Genomic DNA, 15295 nt, shown 5'->3' with positions numbered 1-15295 from the left:
GTGGTGTTTTTTTCCTACACCAAGTCAAGTGCTTTTCCTAATTACTTACCATTGCAATTGGGATGACCGAGATTTTTGACACACTGCTAGCTGCAAAGTCATTTTAACAAAGTTTTGAAATGTTACTGTGAGCAGTCATGAAAACTCAGATTTGACAGAGAAAAAGGTGCTTTATCTGTGGGAATCAGATTATAATTCTTACAGAAAAGTAGAGGCTTAAAATCACAAGTAGTTTTGGACAAGCTAGTAGTCTAAATTCACCTTGTAGTTCATTTCCATTGCATTGTTGTCATCACATGTTATGCTAAAGACTACCTAAATGAAAGGTCTGTTAAGAGTTATATTGGTTCTGCTTTAATCTTAATATGATGGTGTGCTTTATGTCTTCAGAAAAAATGAATTGTTCTGTTGTAAGCTTCAGTATTTTCTTACCTCCTTTTCAAAACAACAAAAGAAAAAAGCTTCGGAATAGTCTATGCACTAGAAGTTGGTAGTTTTCCAACTGTAGTTTTCCAGTAGATACTGAAATTTTGCTGCATCTTCTCCTGGCTTCCTCAGAGAAATCCTAAGAGCAATGGTAAGAAGTGAGTTCTGCTTCCTGAGTTTTACATTTCTGTCCGGATTTGTAAGAAGAAGGAAACTAGTTAGTTGATACACGTTCTCACTGTGTTTGTTTGGATGTTTAGGGGCTTCTGGGTGACCAAGGGCCTCCAGGGCCACAAGGCCCCAAAGGACTTGAGGTAAGATGGAAAATTACCTGATAGAGAGATTATGTTTAAAAGAAGGTTGTGAGGGGTAAAGGGTTAGACAACAGTGGTTAGGTGTTGGTGGTGTTGTCATGCAAAATTTGAAGTTTCTTCTGCATTTTGGCAGGTGTTGCAAAGAGATTTTAGCAGCCTTACAGGGCTTCCATTCTGTCATTTATTTTCGTAATGTTAGTGGAATCTCGGATAATGTGTGTCCAGAGTCAGATGTGGTTATTTTAGTTAATCTGGGGAGATGGGGGAGGTGGTGGTGGTGTATGGAGATAGGAACTATATATCATTTTGATTACAGTATCATAGATAAGTAAACAGAACTCTGTTGCTGAAGGTGGATCCTCCTCTTACAGACTTATTGAGCATTCTCAATCCATCATCATAAATTTAAAAACTCATGTCTCTTAGTCTAAACGTAATTAACATTAGAAATAATCACTGATTCTGGGGCTAGACTTGTAAGCAGCTTAATTATGGGCTTTCATGACAGATACTGAGTAAAAGCTAACAGTGGCAAAGCGATCTGTTTAGTTAGAAGCCAGGAAGCTGCAGATTCAAATTCTTAATTCCTCTGTTTCTTATTGTTTGCAGTTGAAAAGGTTGCTTACCACTTCCTCCAAAACTTGGAGAAAATCTTCCATATTGAGAGGATTAGTGACCCATCATACGATCACAGCCTAACACCCTGGCATGGCATTGATACAAATCCGTGCTTTAATATAACTGTGTAATGACTGAACCCTGAACAGTTAACACTGCAGTTCCCCATCATGCATAACTGCTATCTGTGCACTGTGCAGTGTAGGCACAGTGTCTTATTTCTTCTCTTACACACCTGACATGGCTTTCTGGCTCATGAATTTGTCTGAAGTCAGATTAGTCTCTCTTAGAGTGTTTCTATCAGATTTGGACTCATGCAAACACATATGAAGCAGACAAATAGCACAATAAATGCAAAAAGTTACCTGCAGATTTTCTTTTTCAAAGCTAGACTTGGCATCAAGATTATTCAAGTCCAGATTTCTTTTAGGGAGAAGTAGGACCAGCTGGACCTATTGGAGGAGTTGGCCCAAGAGTAAGTATAATTAATCTTGTTAGGAAATAATATTTTTCAGTGGAATTACTGCTTTTGAAGGTAAATTTACTGTGAGAAGTGACTGTGTTAAAATGGCATCTCCTGAATAAATATGTGTCTTTGCTCAGCATATGCTCAAAGCTGGAGGAGGAGAAATGGCTTCCCATACAAAGGATTTGAAAGGATATTACAGCCATGGTTTAAAAAATTGTTTTTAAAGAGTCAATAACAAACTGCTTATGGTGCTCCTCTGAGACAGATGAAACTACCGTGTACTTCGTAGGGGCCGACCCAGCAGATATATCAGAACATTTAAATTGGTGAAAAAAGCAACTTGAGGCTTAGTTCACAAGGGGGACTATAAAGGACTGATGCTTTCAGAAAAGCATCATATTTTCAGGCTGATCTGGTAGACAGTTGCTGTAAACAGTGAAGCTGAAATGCCATAATGCTGTTTGTGCTGACAAGTTTTGGAAGTTTAAAACTAACAGCTGATTTTGTTAGTTATGAAAGCATAATTGTGTCTAAGCGTGTTTTAGTGTATTTGAAGTTTATTTTTAACAAAAATCAAAGTTAAAAATGAATACTAGCTTGCACAAGGGACTATAGGAGTGTCACTAAGCTTATTGAAAGCAATATGATCTTCTGCCTTTGCTTGATTTGCTTATGTATGGTGATCACTGGCTTGGTCTTCGGTTTGAATGAATTCCCATTTCTTGCAGGAACTTGCGAAAGTCTTTCCCGTTGTTTCCCAGTTCTGGAGTGGATATATTCCTATGTCATTTTCCCTGTTCAGTAGCTAGCCAAAGCCGGGAATTTGCTTTCTGTTAGAAATAATATTAAAATGTTCATTTGCCACATGGATTAATTTTTTTAAAAACAAAACAGACTACTTTTTTTCAGCTAAGGAAAACATGCAGAAAAATTGAGCAGAATTTCAAAATACTTTGTGACTCAATTCAATATTCAGTTTAATCTTCCTGAGCATCTGCCGAGAGCCTCATGGAAATTCTTATTTTGGCTGCATCCTATTTTGAGTCTCCTGCTTGGGCAGGGCTTCACGGTTGAACAGCATCTCCCATGTTGTGTTGTGGTAACTGGAAAAGAAGATGCTGCAGCGGGTGACTCATGCCCAGGGAGACACCTACCTTCACATTCCCTGTGTCACCAGGCATGCACAGGCCACCATCAGCTGGTGTCAAAGTGACCCGAGAGGAAAAATCTCTGTGTAACCTAGCAAACTGAAATATCTGCAATCTATTTTGGGACAGTTCGACCTAAATTATTTTGGATTTGATATGTCTCAGTGGGAAATGTGCATATTGTTAGCATGTCTTATGGCTCCTTGGTTTCTCTTACAAACAAGCTATTAAGAGTGTGTGCATCCAAAGTGGGTCCCAGGGTTGCTGTCTCCACGCATTCTGATAGCTTGCTGAAATGAGAGGTAAGGGAAAGTGGGAATTTTGCTTGATGGGGAGCCTTGCCTGTTTTCCCCCCTTGTCTAAGACCTCTCCTGGATTCTGTAGCTTCTATAGTTGGCTCCAGCTGTTTCACAGCTCCAGGCCAACACTGCTGCTCTGATCTGTGCTACCATCTCTGCTTGTCCTTGCTTCTTCACTCCCACTTGTAAACATAGACTGTGTGATTACATTGGAAAGAGAGAGTCCAAGTCATGAAGTTGTTGAATCCAGTACAGTTTAGCAGGACCAAGCCAGTAAGCTGCTGATCACATCTGTTTGTTTTAAATTATGATTGCTTGATTGCAGTTTCACATACATTTGATTTACACAGGCTTTCCATTTTCCATGAAAGGAGTTCAGAAAAGTAAATGCTATATCTGAAAGTAAATGCTATCAAAACTTTGTGGTCGCTGTACTAATTAAATAACCCTGGGAGCAGGGGACGTCTCTGAGAGGAACCTGAACAAGTAAGTGGTCTCTGGCCATGCATAGTCCCAAGGCACTGTCAGTTGTCAAGCTATGCCTTGAGGTGACTGATGTCTCTAACTTGTTTTGTGTAGCCTCCAGGGGTGGGGTTCTTCATTCTCCTTGGCGATCTGCTTCCCTGCTTTGCCCAGTTTATTGACACTTTTCCTAATGTCTAGCCAACTGTGACTTTCTTGCTACAACCTTGCTTCCTGTCCTACAGGACTTACTTGTAGGCATTATTAGTAGGTTAGTCCTCTCTTCAGCCGCTGTTATCCTGACCTCCTTTGGGTTTGTCTAAAGAGATAACACATCTTTGTAGGTGATGCATTGTAAACCTGCGACTATTCTCATGAAACAGTTCTAGTTTTCTCTTGGACAGTAATGGAGCAGGTTTCTGGTCCTTCTGGAATTCCTCATCTCTTTTACTGTGTAGTTTTCAGGTCAAAGCACTCAGCCCCCAGTTCAGGTTTAGGTATGCACCAAGCAGGCAGCCATAAATTTTTCCACCTCATTTTCCCCCATCCCTCCCCATCACTGCCTTTGTTTCTAACATTTGCTTTAAAAAACATGCATGAGACCAGAAACCCCTGGGACCCACCTGACCAATGCTGACAGCAAAATAGGTCATTCTCTACTGGAACAAAAGGTGAGTATGAACCTGCAGTCTGATCCTCAGGTCCTAGCTTGGAGAAGAACTACCATGTGTCTAAAATAACAGGAGCCAAAACTGACGATGATTCCCCACTTGGGATGTATCTAGGGTTCCACAGAGCTCAGCCTGTTTGAATTTAGGGGGAGGATTTTGAGCTGAATCTGGTTACACAATTTGATTTTTCATTCATCCCTTTCCCAACTTTCTCATCCATTTATTCAAAAGTCACATTCATATATTACCTTATATTAAGCTTTCTAAATTAAAAAAAAAAGCTGGTTTACTTTTTTTTTTCAGTATCTGCTTACTTCTCCTGTCAAAATACAGTAGATGCCACATTAAAGAGTGACTGTGTTTATTCAGTTTCCTCCCAGTTAACTCACTTTCTCAAAGACTGTCCAGCTATTAACACTCTACCCATCAGTGTAGCTCACCTCAGTCAGTGCAATCATTGGTGCACTTTATTATTTATCTTTTTTAAATCTATATTGCAGGATCAGAAAATGCATTTAAAAGGTGTGGGATTGTGTTAAACTAGAACATAAAGAGGAATTGTCGTGGATTGATTATTTTGAGAGATGTATAAAACAAAAGCTGGTACCTGTTTAGGCATAAGGTGAACAGTTCTTCCTGAAGGTGGAAGAAAGTTCGGTCAAAGCTGCCCTGCTTCCCCAGTGCAGTGTTTCCTGAAGGTGGTATATGTCTTCCTATGGGCTGAAGACATACAAGGAGCTTGTGGAGGGCTGTGAATAGAGTGATAGTGAGAGATATTTATATTAAAATATACGCACCTGTATCGGTGCATTGTGAGGTGAAAGGAAGCACAGGAGGTTGCTGTTTCCTGAAGAGGAAGGGCAGAACTTTCAGCTAATATTTTAGGAAGCAGACATTTCCTTTGGGATTACCCTGCCCTGGAAGAGTCATTTTCTCAGGAGTTTGCAAGCAGAAAAGCAGCCATCCCTAGTTTAACCTTCTGTCAGTGGCTTTTCCTCCATGTGTAATTTACAGTGGTATTGCAGTTCTGTTTAAAGCCAAATCTAGTTGTTTCCAGTAGCTTTACTAGTTAAAGCCATTTGTTCCATTTTCTGATGAACTTGTATCTGTTGTGTGCCCTTTGCAGCTAGTACATAACTTGGGTCCTACAGCCAAGAAACCTTTACAAGTTGTAACTCCAGTTCAGGACTGAAATTATCAAGATGGTTAACAGTGGTCACTAAATTAATTTCAGTTACTTTAGTTTCAAACAGTTTTACATTACAGTCTTACTCTCTAGAAAGACCTTGAGGTTCCTTGCAGCGAAGTAGTTAAACAGCATGTAGTGAACTGCAGAAGCCGTCACTTGGTAGTTTTTGTTTGTTGAGGTTTTTTTTTGTCACTCACTTTGCTAAGCCTTGTGGAAAGACATGACTTGCTTTATATGGGTCTCTCAGAGCTTCTTTTCAAAGTCTTTTCTGCCTGCATTCCTGACTGTGCTATGCTTTAATCCACTGGCAAAAGCAAATATGTGTTTCTAAAGCAGTGATATTTGTTGGAACTTGTAGGGCAAAATGAAATCACTCAGGCAGGCAGAGAGAGAACAAGAGAGATAAAAAGGGAATCATATGAGAAGTCATGGAACCTGTTAAGACAATATAATTTTAAGCCATACAGAGAATTTATCAGATGCTCCGAAACTAACGTAGACATTGTGCTCTGAAAGGCAGGCACAGAGCAGCCAGAACAAAGGAGCCAAATGGACAAATCCAATTTTCTTTGAAGAAACCTGTTTATCTGTTGATTTAGTTGCTCTTGTCTCGGGACAGCTGATGTGGAAAGGAAAGCTCTCATTACAGAGTCCTGCAATTGCAATTATTCAGTCTGCTGGAACGACAGCTGATAATTTCCTTTTAGCAGAAATCCGCATCTTTTTGATATGGAAACATTAAAATGTTGAATTAATTTTCTTTGTCCAGTTGTTAGGCTTCAGCAATCTCATTAGCAACTTGCTCAAGAGCCAGATCCGCTCCACTGAACCGTTACTTTTGAATTAGGGTCTTTGCCTCAGAGCAGATGGGGAAAGTTTCTCTAAGCAGGGCTATGCTGTTTAGATAACCAAAGGGTCAGGCCAAGGTTTATGTTGTAGAGGAAATAAAGTATATCTGAAAGGAAAATTACCTCCCAAAATTGAGACATAATTAAATTATAAGCACCTAATTGAAAATTCAGGAGAAGCATTCTGGTTTGTATGCCTTTGTGGATATGTGTGAGTGACAGCAGATGGAGGGATGTATATTATAAAATGCTTCAAAGATCTCAGCACTTCATGGCCTCCTGCTCTGATTGGTGTTGCTGTATTTCATCCAGGTAACAATATGTTATTATCAGAGTATCATAGCCACAAGATACCAGCAGCAAAATGGTAGTTGAGAGAGATGATGCTTAAACTAATCAATTTGATAAAGAGGAGAGAGATTTAAGCTGATTTTGTCTGTTTGAGGAAGGACAGTTATGACAACAATCCCTAACGTCTAGACATCAAATTCTATTAGTGTGAGTCCTTATTCTGCTGGAATTAGTCAGGAGAGTATGTGACCTTGCCTTTTCTTTGTCTCCTCAATAGGTTTTTTGAAGTTAAGTTGATATATGATTGATTCTTGGATTGTGACTATTTTTTCTTCAGTGTCAGATGCTGTAAGAGTTAAGACACAGAATCACAGAATAGTCTGGGTTGGAAGGGACCTTCAGAGGTCATCTGGTCCAACCCCCTGCAATGAGGAGGGACATAGAATCATAGAATAGTTAGGGTTGGAAAGGACCTTAAGGCCATCCAGTTCCAACCCCCCTGCCATGGGCAGGGACACCTCACACTAAAACATCTCACCCAAGGCTTCATCCAACCTGGTCTTGAACACTGCCAGGGATGGAGCATTCACAACCCCCCTGGGCAACCCATTCCAGTGCCTCACCACCCTAACAGGAAAGAATTTCCTCCTTATATCCAATCTAAACTTCCCCTGTTTAAGTTTTAACCCGTTACCCCTTGTCCTGTCACTACAGTCCCTAATGAAGAGTCCCTCCCCAGCATCCCTATAGGCCCCCTTCAGACACTGGAAGGCTGCTATGAGGTCTCCACGCAGCCTTCTCTTCTCCAGGCTGAACAGCCCCAACTTCCTCAGCCTGTCTTCATATGGGAGGTGCTCCAGTCCCCTGATCATCCTCGTGGCCTCCTCTGGACTTATTCCAACAGTTCCATGTCCTTTTTATGTTGAGGACACCAGAACTGCACGCGATACTCCAGGTGAGGTCTCACAAGAGCAGAGTAGAGGGGCAGAATCACCTCCTTCGACACATTCTGATTACTGTGCAAGTACTTGCTGTAATAATCAAGAGTGTGTTTTCAGGTGCAGATTTGTAAAAATACTTGCTTCAAGCATTGGTATTAAATATGGCTAAACTGTAAATTTAGGAGTGCATGTATTTTGATAAATATAGAAATTGGGATGAAATTATCTTTTAAGTATTTACACTATTTTATTCTAATCATTATTTTAGGGAAAGCCAGGACAGAAAGGTTATGTAGGTGATCCTGGACCAGAAGGTTTGAAGGTAAGTGATGTTTTTATGTCGGAAATAAAATGTGTTTGAAGTATAAACTGTGTAAAATTATACACTGCTGCGTACAATGGCATGGCAGTGAAAGGATGTGAGTACACATGCTTCTGTGTAACATATCATACTGGTAATTAACTAATTGAATACTTAGTGCCAGTTCCAGGGTTTTGGGAGGAGGGAAGGTTTGTTAAAATTCAAAATGTCAATTTTCCTACTATTTCTTAGTAAAGTTAAAGTTACCAATTGTGTGCACAGATGACATTTCATAGAATCATAGAATAGTTAGGGTTGGAAAGGATCTCAAGATCATCTCGTTCCAACCCCCCTGCCACGGGCAGAGACACGTCACACTAAATCATGTCAGCCAAGTCTCTGTCCAACCTGGCCTTGAAGACCACCAGGGATGGAGCATTCACAGCTTCCCTGGGCAACCCATTCTGGGTGGTTGCCTCACCACCCTCACAGTAAAGAACTTCCTCCTTATATCAAATCTAAACTTCCCCTGTTTAAGTTTTAAGCTATTGCCCCTTGTCCATCTACTTTTTACTTTTTTTTACGTTTAAAAAACATTTGCTTTTGAAGTAGCTGTAAAATAATGAATGAAATTTTCTGAAAGGAAGAGTAAAATAAAAACAAAATCATTTATTTGCAGTGTTTGCTGACTTAAGGTATTAAGTGAGCCCTTAATACATAGTTTTCATTTTTGTGGGCAAGTCCTAAATCTTTTTACAAAATCAAAATTAACCACTGATAAAATTAAATTTTTGCAGGTTGCTTTAATTTTGGGTTTTAAAATTTTAACTGGCAGATATAATCTAGAAAATAAAAGAGGCTCTTAGGAAAATAGAGGACTTCAGTATACACATATGAAAGAAATTACATTTTTGATGATCTACATCATCTGTTTTCTACATTTAACAGGGAGAACAAGGAGATCAAGGAAAACTTGGGAAAACTGGTGAAGCAGTAAGCTTGAATTCCCTTTCTGGTTTTATTTTTAATTCTTTGTTTATTTGAGAGTGAATGAGTTTATTTGTTGCAGTGACCTTCTGATGAAGTTTGCTTTCCTTTGAAGCTGTAGGATGTTGGCTATACCTTTTGTGGTCTTTCAGAATTGTACTATTTAAAGAAAATCCCCATGATTTTCCAGAGTCAATTCTGCCTTTTTCCTAATAGGTTGCATGAACATTATAGGTAGCTGTAGGGATCTTCCAAAGCACGTTCAGGTAAGTGAGTGAGTGATCCTTTTCCAGTTAAATTGTTCGAGAGGCTGCATTTAGCCTGAGATGTATTTTGCAGACTTGTTCTGTCTCCTGTTCATAAAATCACACCACTGAAGGTGACCTCCATCTTCTACTGCCTAGGCAGGATCAGTTCCTTTTGTATCACTCCTGACAAATATTTGGATAATCAGTTACTAAAAAGCTCCAAGAACAAAGGCTCCATGACCTATAGGCAGCCCAGGGCTTCTCCATCCTTATTTTTAAAACGTTCTTCTAATTGTATAATCAGACTTCCTTCTGCAAAAAGCATTTTACAAATGATGTTTGTTATTCTGTGTCTCCAATTGGGACTGTCCCAATTCAGTTAGCCTTTCATGTTTTCTAGGTAAGTCACATTCTTGCTCTCCTGTAGACTGTTTCTAATTCACCTAAACATCTGTGACCCCAGCTTACTGCCCAAACTGCTCTGACTGCTGAGAGAAAGGGAAAACGGATGCACATGCACATTTTTGTAACAGCGTGTTGTTATTCAGTTTTTTATCCACAGTCTCCAGTCCTTTTTTAAAGTTGTCTTTCCCACTTCTTCCGCTGTAGGCACTTTTGTAGTTGATAATTATCACTTAAACATACTGTTTTGCAGTTGTCTCTGCTTAATTTCATTTCCTGCCCTTTTGGTTTTTTACCTTGTGTCTGGGAATTATGAGCAGGTGTGTGCTTATTGACCCATGCTTGAGTTACCCAGATGTTGCATAGAAGATGATGAAATTGGTCTTGTTTCTTAAGTTAATGTATGCCAAGGAGAGATATCACACACTGTTTTGGGCTCAGTTCTGTACTAACATAAACACAGTTCAGCTTTTTTGCATTGTTGATAAACACCAGGCAGATATACTCCAGGCAGCATATTAAATGGTTGGTTACTGCTAAAACTGTCTGAACTGCTTGTAAGTCAAGACCAGCTCCTCTGTGCATTTCTGAAGGCTGTGCTCCAGGGAAGGGTACTGAGAACCTGGACTCTCAGTCAGTTAAAAGTGTCTGCTTAGACAGGAACCAATAGTGCTGTGTAACACCATATGGTCAGCCAGCGTATCTCTAAATCTAGCGAGTATAGCTAGCAGCAGCTTGATGCTTAGCTTTGTTCAGCAGTTTATGCATAGCAAAACTTTCATTTTGTTAGGTTGTAATCAGAGCTGTAAGATAATAGTTTCCTTATGATACCATTTGGAAAATCTGGGATTCTTTATATTGCTGAATAATTAGGGCAAACCTGGGTGAGTACTGGAGAATGAAGATGTAGCTGTAGAGCAGAACAGATGGGACATTGTAACACTATGTTGCTTTTATGGAAAAATGTAGAAATTACTCTGTATTGGGACAAAGTAATATAATCTCCTGTTGAAGCTCTTATTACATGTGGATTGTTTTTCAGCCTGTATTGTGTTAGGGAAAATTTATAGCATTTACTCTGTTGCACAGTGCCACATGCACCAAAATCCTCAACAAAAGACTAAGCTAAGTTGTAAGTCACTTCATTAATAGTAATGCATAAGCAGTCACAGAAGCTGGTTATTTAACCTTAAATTTCTGGATTTGTCATGGGCTTTTTTAGTTCCTCAGTGAACTCGAATTCAGTGAACACATTTTCCACAACTCAGGTATTTTATATGAACATAATATGATTCACTGCTAAATGAGCTCCATTCTAATTCAATTCACTAGCTCAAATATATAATCAATGATTATATGTTGCAGTGATGATTAATAAAATAATCATACTACCTACCTAACTGAATCAGGGACAGACTGCAGGAATAAAATACCAAAAACAGTCTTTGTGCCAAAAGAGGGGGTGTTGCAGCCCTGTTAGTGTTATAATGAAAGATAATTATGGCCCATTAATTACCACTTCCCACACTTGCAGTTTGGAGAATTTGTGTGGGATAGAGGATGACATGAGATACCTGAGAGCTGAAGTTATTTCTGAGCTATTGATATTGATTTTTACTTGTGAATTGTAAAATGTCTTCTGCTCTATGAACATATTTTAATCAAATGAGTTTCATAGGCCCTTGATACTATTGTATTACCTTTGTGTTGTCTGGCAGCAGCGAACTAACACCCACTGGTCTTTAGGGGGATAGTATCTATCATTTTCTGGTTAAGGCCAATGGTAAACCATCAAGAACAAGAGACAGCCTTTCAAACGCACTCAGCAGAACTCACAGAAGACCTTTCAAAATTCTTTCCCTTCACTTTATTCACCACTGTAATCTGTAACAGTTAAGCTTTTCCTAAGTTAGTTGAGAAGTACTAGCAGGAAGAGGATTGCTTTTCTCATATGCAGAAAGTGGTTTTCCAGATGTGAGTCCTGACACAAAATCACATGTACACTTTGGATGCAGTTTTTACTTCCAGATTCTCACCAGCTTCTGTTCATGACAAGTAATTTTTCTTTTCTTTGTTGTGCAGAGAGAATACACATTTCTTCATTCACAGGTAAATCCATCCCCTGCTATTCAGTGTTGGCTCTGGTGGCATACATGATGACTCCAGAACATCCCTGGAATCTAACATGCCACACACACACACAAATAGTACTAAACAATGTGCAATTGCTGTATTCAATAGTAAAGGTAAAGAGAAAAACAAATTACTGAAATGTTGATAGGAAGTCTAGTGTCTAATAGAATTCTGTGTATGGCTTCTTCCTTCTGCACACAACCCGCTCCCTTCTGGCTTATCTGTTGTTTGTGGGTTGTTTTTTTTTTAGCAATGAGGAATCCATTTCAGTACTGCAGTTCTCCAAAAGAAAATTCATTTTTTATATTCTTACTTTTCTTGCTATCATCTATCTTCTGTCTTTGACTAATATATCTGTCACTGCTGCATGAGGTACCAGAATAGTTATTGCTTTTCTGTAGCAGCTTTTCAGGTCAAGTACTGCTCAGTATGTGCTTAGAAAAATACAGATGGCAACTGTGCACAAGCAGGGAAATTTCAGCAGCAGGAGATTGAGCCATAGTGCTTGGTTATTCAGTGTAGTTGATGGGATATGTACTGAAATACAGATTTGACAATGGGCTAGAAGCTGTATTGTCAAACATTTCTTAGTTCACATGAAACTGCTGACTCAGAGCACATTTCTGCCAGAGTGTTTCTGGATGCTTGTCCAGTGTGGAAACTGAGTAGAGTAACTTTATAAAATGCTCACTGTGCTCATAAGCTTAAAATGACATCCATCTTAATACTAGATCAGGAAAGTGCCCAAGATCAAACTTCAGACACTATTACTTAATCAAGTCCTGCAACAAAAACTGTTTCTCTGTCTGCAGCAGAGACCTTAAAGAAGAAGGTGGGTGGGTCTGGGTAGTGCTGCTTGGTTAAGCAGAGCCAAAAGCTGCAGTAAGACTCAGCAGCTGTCCTTTGCTGCAAGGTACTCCGTTAACTGCAGGACCATCAGGTCCAATTGTAGCACAATGGGTTAAGATAGTGAATAGTAGGGGACATCAGACAGAGCAAATTTACAGTGCTGATGAGACAAAATCCTTTGGGAGTCATGCCAAAGGAAACAACCACCTCAGCTACTTATAAAATTGTCCTTATATTTGGAGGAGGAAAATCTCGCTTTGTTGATGTGTGTAGTTGGATTTTGTATGCTTAGATCAGATGTTATCCAGTGGTGGATAGCAAATATCTGAAACCAGCTTCAGGCATCTCATAAAAATGACCTGTGTTCAATTGTGAGGGATGATTTAAGAAAATGATTTATTGTTCAAATTTTATGGCACAAAATTGAACTGATCTGAACATTAAATAATTACTTGTCAAGACTGTGATATTGTTTGGTAGTGCTAGTGTTTACCCACACTGGGTCATGCTGGATAACCAAGTGCAAGTTAATTCCAATTTCTCTTTGTCAGCTCCATTACAGAAATTCAGACCTTGGCCCATACACTTATGAATTAGAAATCACTGACATTTATACATATGATAACACAGAGTACGAGTGTAGAATTATCATCTGCAGCATGTACAGCTGGTGTCAAAAGGACGAAATGAAATAAACAGAGCTCATGAGCACAAATCCTGGAAAAATTATCTTCAAAGACCCAGAAAATGTCCTTCAGAGGTAAAAATCAGCTGGATTAGGCACCAGGGATGCTTAATTAATGGAGAATGGAAACTACGATAACTTTTGCTTAAAGAAAAAACTAAAGGGGCTTTAACTGATGTTTGCTGGATACTCACTAGAAAGCGTTCTTTGAAGTCTGGGCTTTGGGGATATGCAAACGAGAACTGTAAGCCATAGGTCAAAAGAGAAGTCAATTGAGGAAAACATGTTTTTTTTTAAAAAGACTGATGAATTCATGGGGTATTGCCAAGGGTTTCGGAAGAGGGAACTAGTTCCACTGCCTTCAGAAAGCAATTGGATACAGGTTAAGGTAAGTTATGTGAAGGTTTTACAGTGAATGATAATAATGATACTTCTGTGTCTGTGTTGTGCTTCTTGGTGTTACTGTTGATGATCTGATATACTGCCATTGCTGCTAGGGTTTTTTCCTCAAGAATAGTAGGGAAATAGGTTACAATAGCCATAGGTTAGCTTTTTTAAACTGATGCTCATTTTCTTGAAGGACTTGATAGTGCTTCTAAGCATAGCACTGTCAAACAGAATTACCCTTCTTTACACCAGTGTATCTGAAGTAAAATTTAACCAATTTATTTCTTTCCTACAGCTGCTGTAGGTTAAGAAATGGTGTCAATACATTTTGCTTTCCAAATATTCAGATGGTGGAAGTTCTTAGTCCTTTAAAAAAAATTGAGTGAAGCGTCATCTGTGAGGTAGAAATATGGTGCTTGTCTGTTTTCGTTCACCTGCTCCACTGGCAGTAGCAAAACAGAGATTTTCACTTGGATTATCACCTCTGGTTGATTGCCAAATAACTTTCTCAACAGATGTAAAAAAAAAGCCAACAAAACAGCTGGACAGATCTCAATGTCAAAAAGAAGCAAATAACATCTGCTTTTCAAATATTATGCTTCCCATCATAATCCTGGGTGATCTCATGGTCACTTCATAACATTTTTAGTACTGTGGTTATGAGGTAGGAAATAGTTTCTAAGGTTTAGGGGTGGAGCCACCAGCCTGAATAAGAAAAAAGGCCCACACAAACCCATTGCTATGTGGCACACAGTGGTCTTAGCAGCTGCCAGGCAGGAGCTCCTCAGATGACGAGTTCAAATGTGGCACCATTTTCAAGTCTATTCTTGTTGGTTAGTTGTATTGAGCTTTCCCAGTGGTCTGAACACAGGGCTTTCTTTTTAGTACTTCAGGTAACTCTCACCTCTAAGTGCAGGACATTAACAGGTACTCTATTCAGTTCATACCTGATACTGTTACAGCAGTAAGGAAATGTTCTGTACAGAGGCTCTGTTGAAAGTCTTTGGTTCTGTAATATACTGGTTTTGATCAGATTGAAGAAAGTCACATGAAAGCACTGATCTGATACAAATTCACCCAGAAATCTAAGACTTACCTGCTCTGGAGCATACACTATCAACTTAACATGACACCTCCTTCTCACAGGTCGGCTGCCTTTTGTTGTTCTGCAGAGGCTGTGAAGCCCAAATAGCAGCCAATATAAAACCTGCCTCATGCTTTCTTCCTAATTTTTGTGTAGGCCTGATCTGGGTCACATCTGTTAGAGGCATACCTGAACAGATCCAGTATTAATGCCTGCGATAGCAGGGTACAAATAAATTGATTTTAAAAATATTTGTTACTACCATTATGTCCAGCTAGCAAAACAGAGCTTGGGTTAATACTTACTTCTTAGAATTTCATTTTTATAACACTGAGTTGTAGAAGTAATTTTCTATCTGTAATCTGGGTATGAAATAGTAGAAGCTGATTGCTAGAGCATCCACTTTTCTTCCTCCTCCTGTACAACTCCCTTGGTTGTCTTTCAAACATAGATTGTTGAATTTTCAAGGATCCTCAAGTAGATTTTGATCTGTTAAAATCAAACCTAAATGTTGGCTCATTTTGGGGTTTTTTACATACTGTA

The 15295-nt window shown here is 39.2% G+C and overlaps 1 protein-coding gene across 1 annotated transcript in view; it reads left to right on the top strand.

The window, feature by feature from the left end:
- The window catches only part of COL24A1 (collagen type XXIV alpha 1 chain), a 152024-nt gene that overhangs the window by 83977 nt on the left and 52752 nt on the right, over positions 1–15295 (top strand). The window contains exons 23-26 of the mRNA XM_057428954.1: positions 687–740; positions 1789–1833; positions 7945–7998; positions 8926–8970. Coding sequence (XP_057284937.1) covers positions 687–740; positions 1789–1833; positions 7945–7998; positions 8926–8970 — 198 coding nt within the window. The remainder of the gene's footprint in view (positions 1–686; positions 741–1788; positions 1834–7944; positions 7999–8925; positions 8971–15295) is intronic.

Source organism: Pezoporus wallicus, unplaced genomic scaffold, assembly GCF_028554395.1.
Source record: "Pezoporus wallicus isolate ANWC-B61680 ecotype Strahan unplaced genomic scaffold, APGP_CSIRO_Pwel_v1 contig_593, whole genome shotgun sequence".
In the NCBI taxonomy this organism is placed as follows: domain Eukaryota; kingdom Metazoa; phylum Chordata; class Aves; order Psittaciformes; family Psittacidae; genus Pezoporus; species Pezoporus wallicus.
The sequence above is the reverse complement of the archived record's forward strand: the minus strand, read 5'-3'. Positions and strand labels throughout refer to the sequence as shown.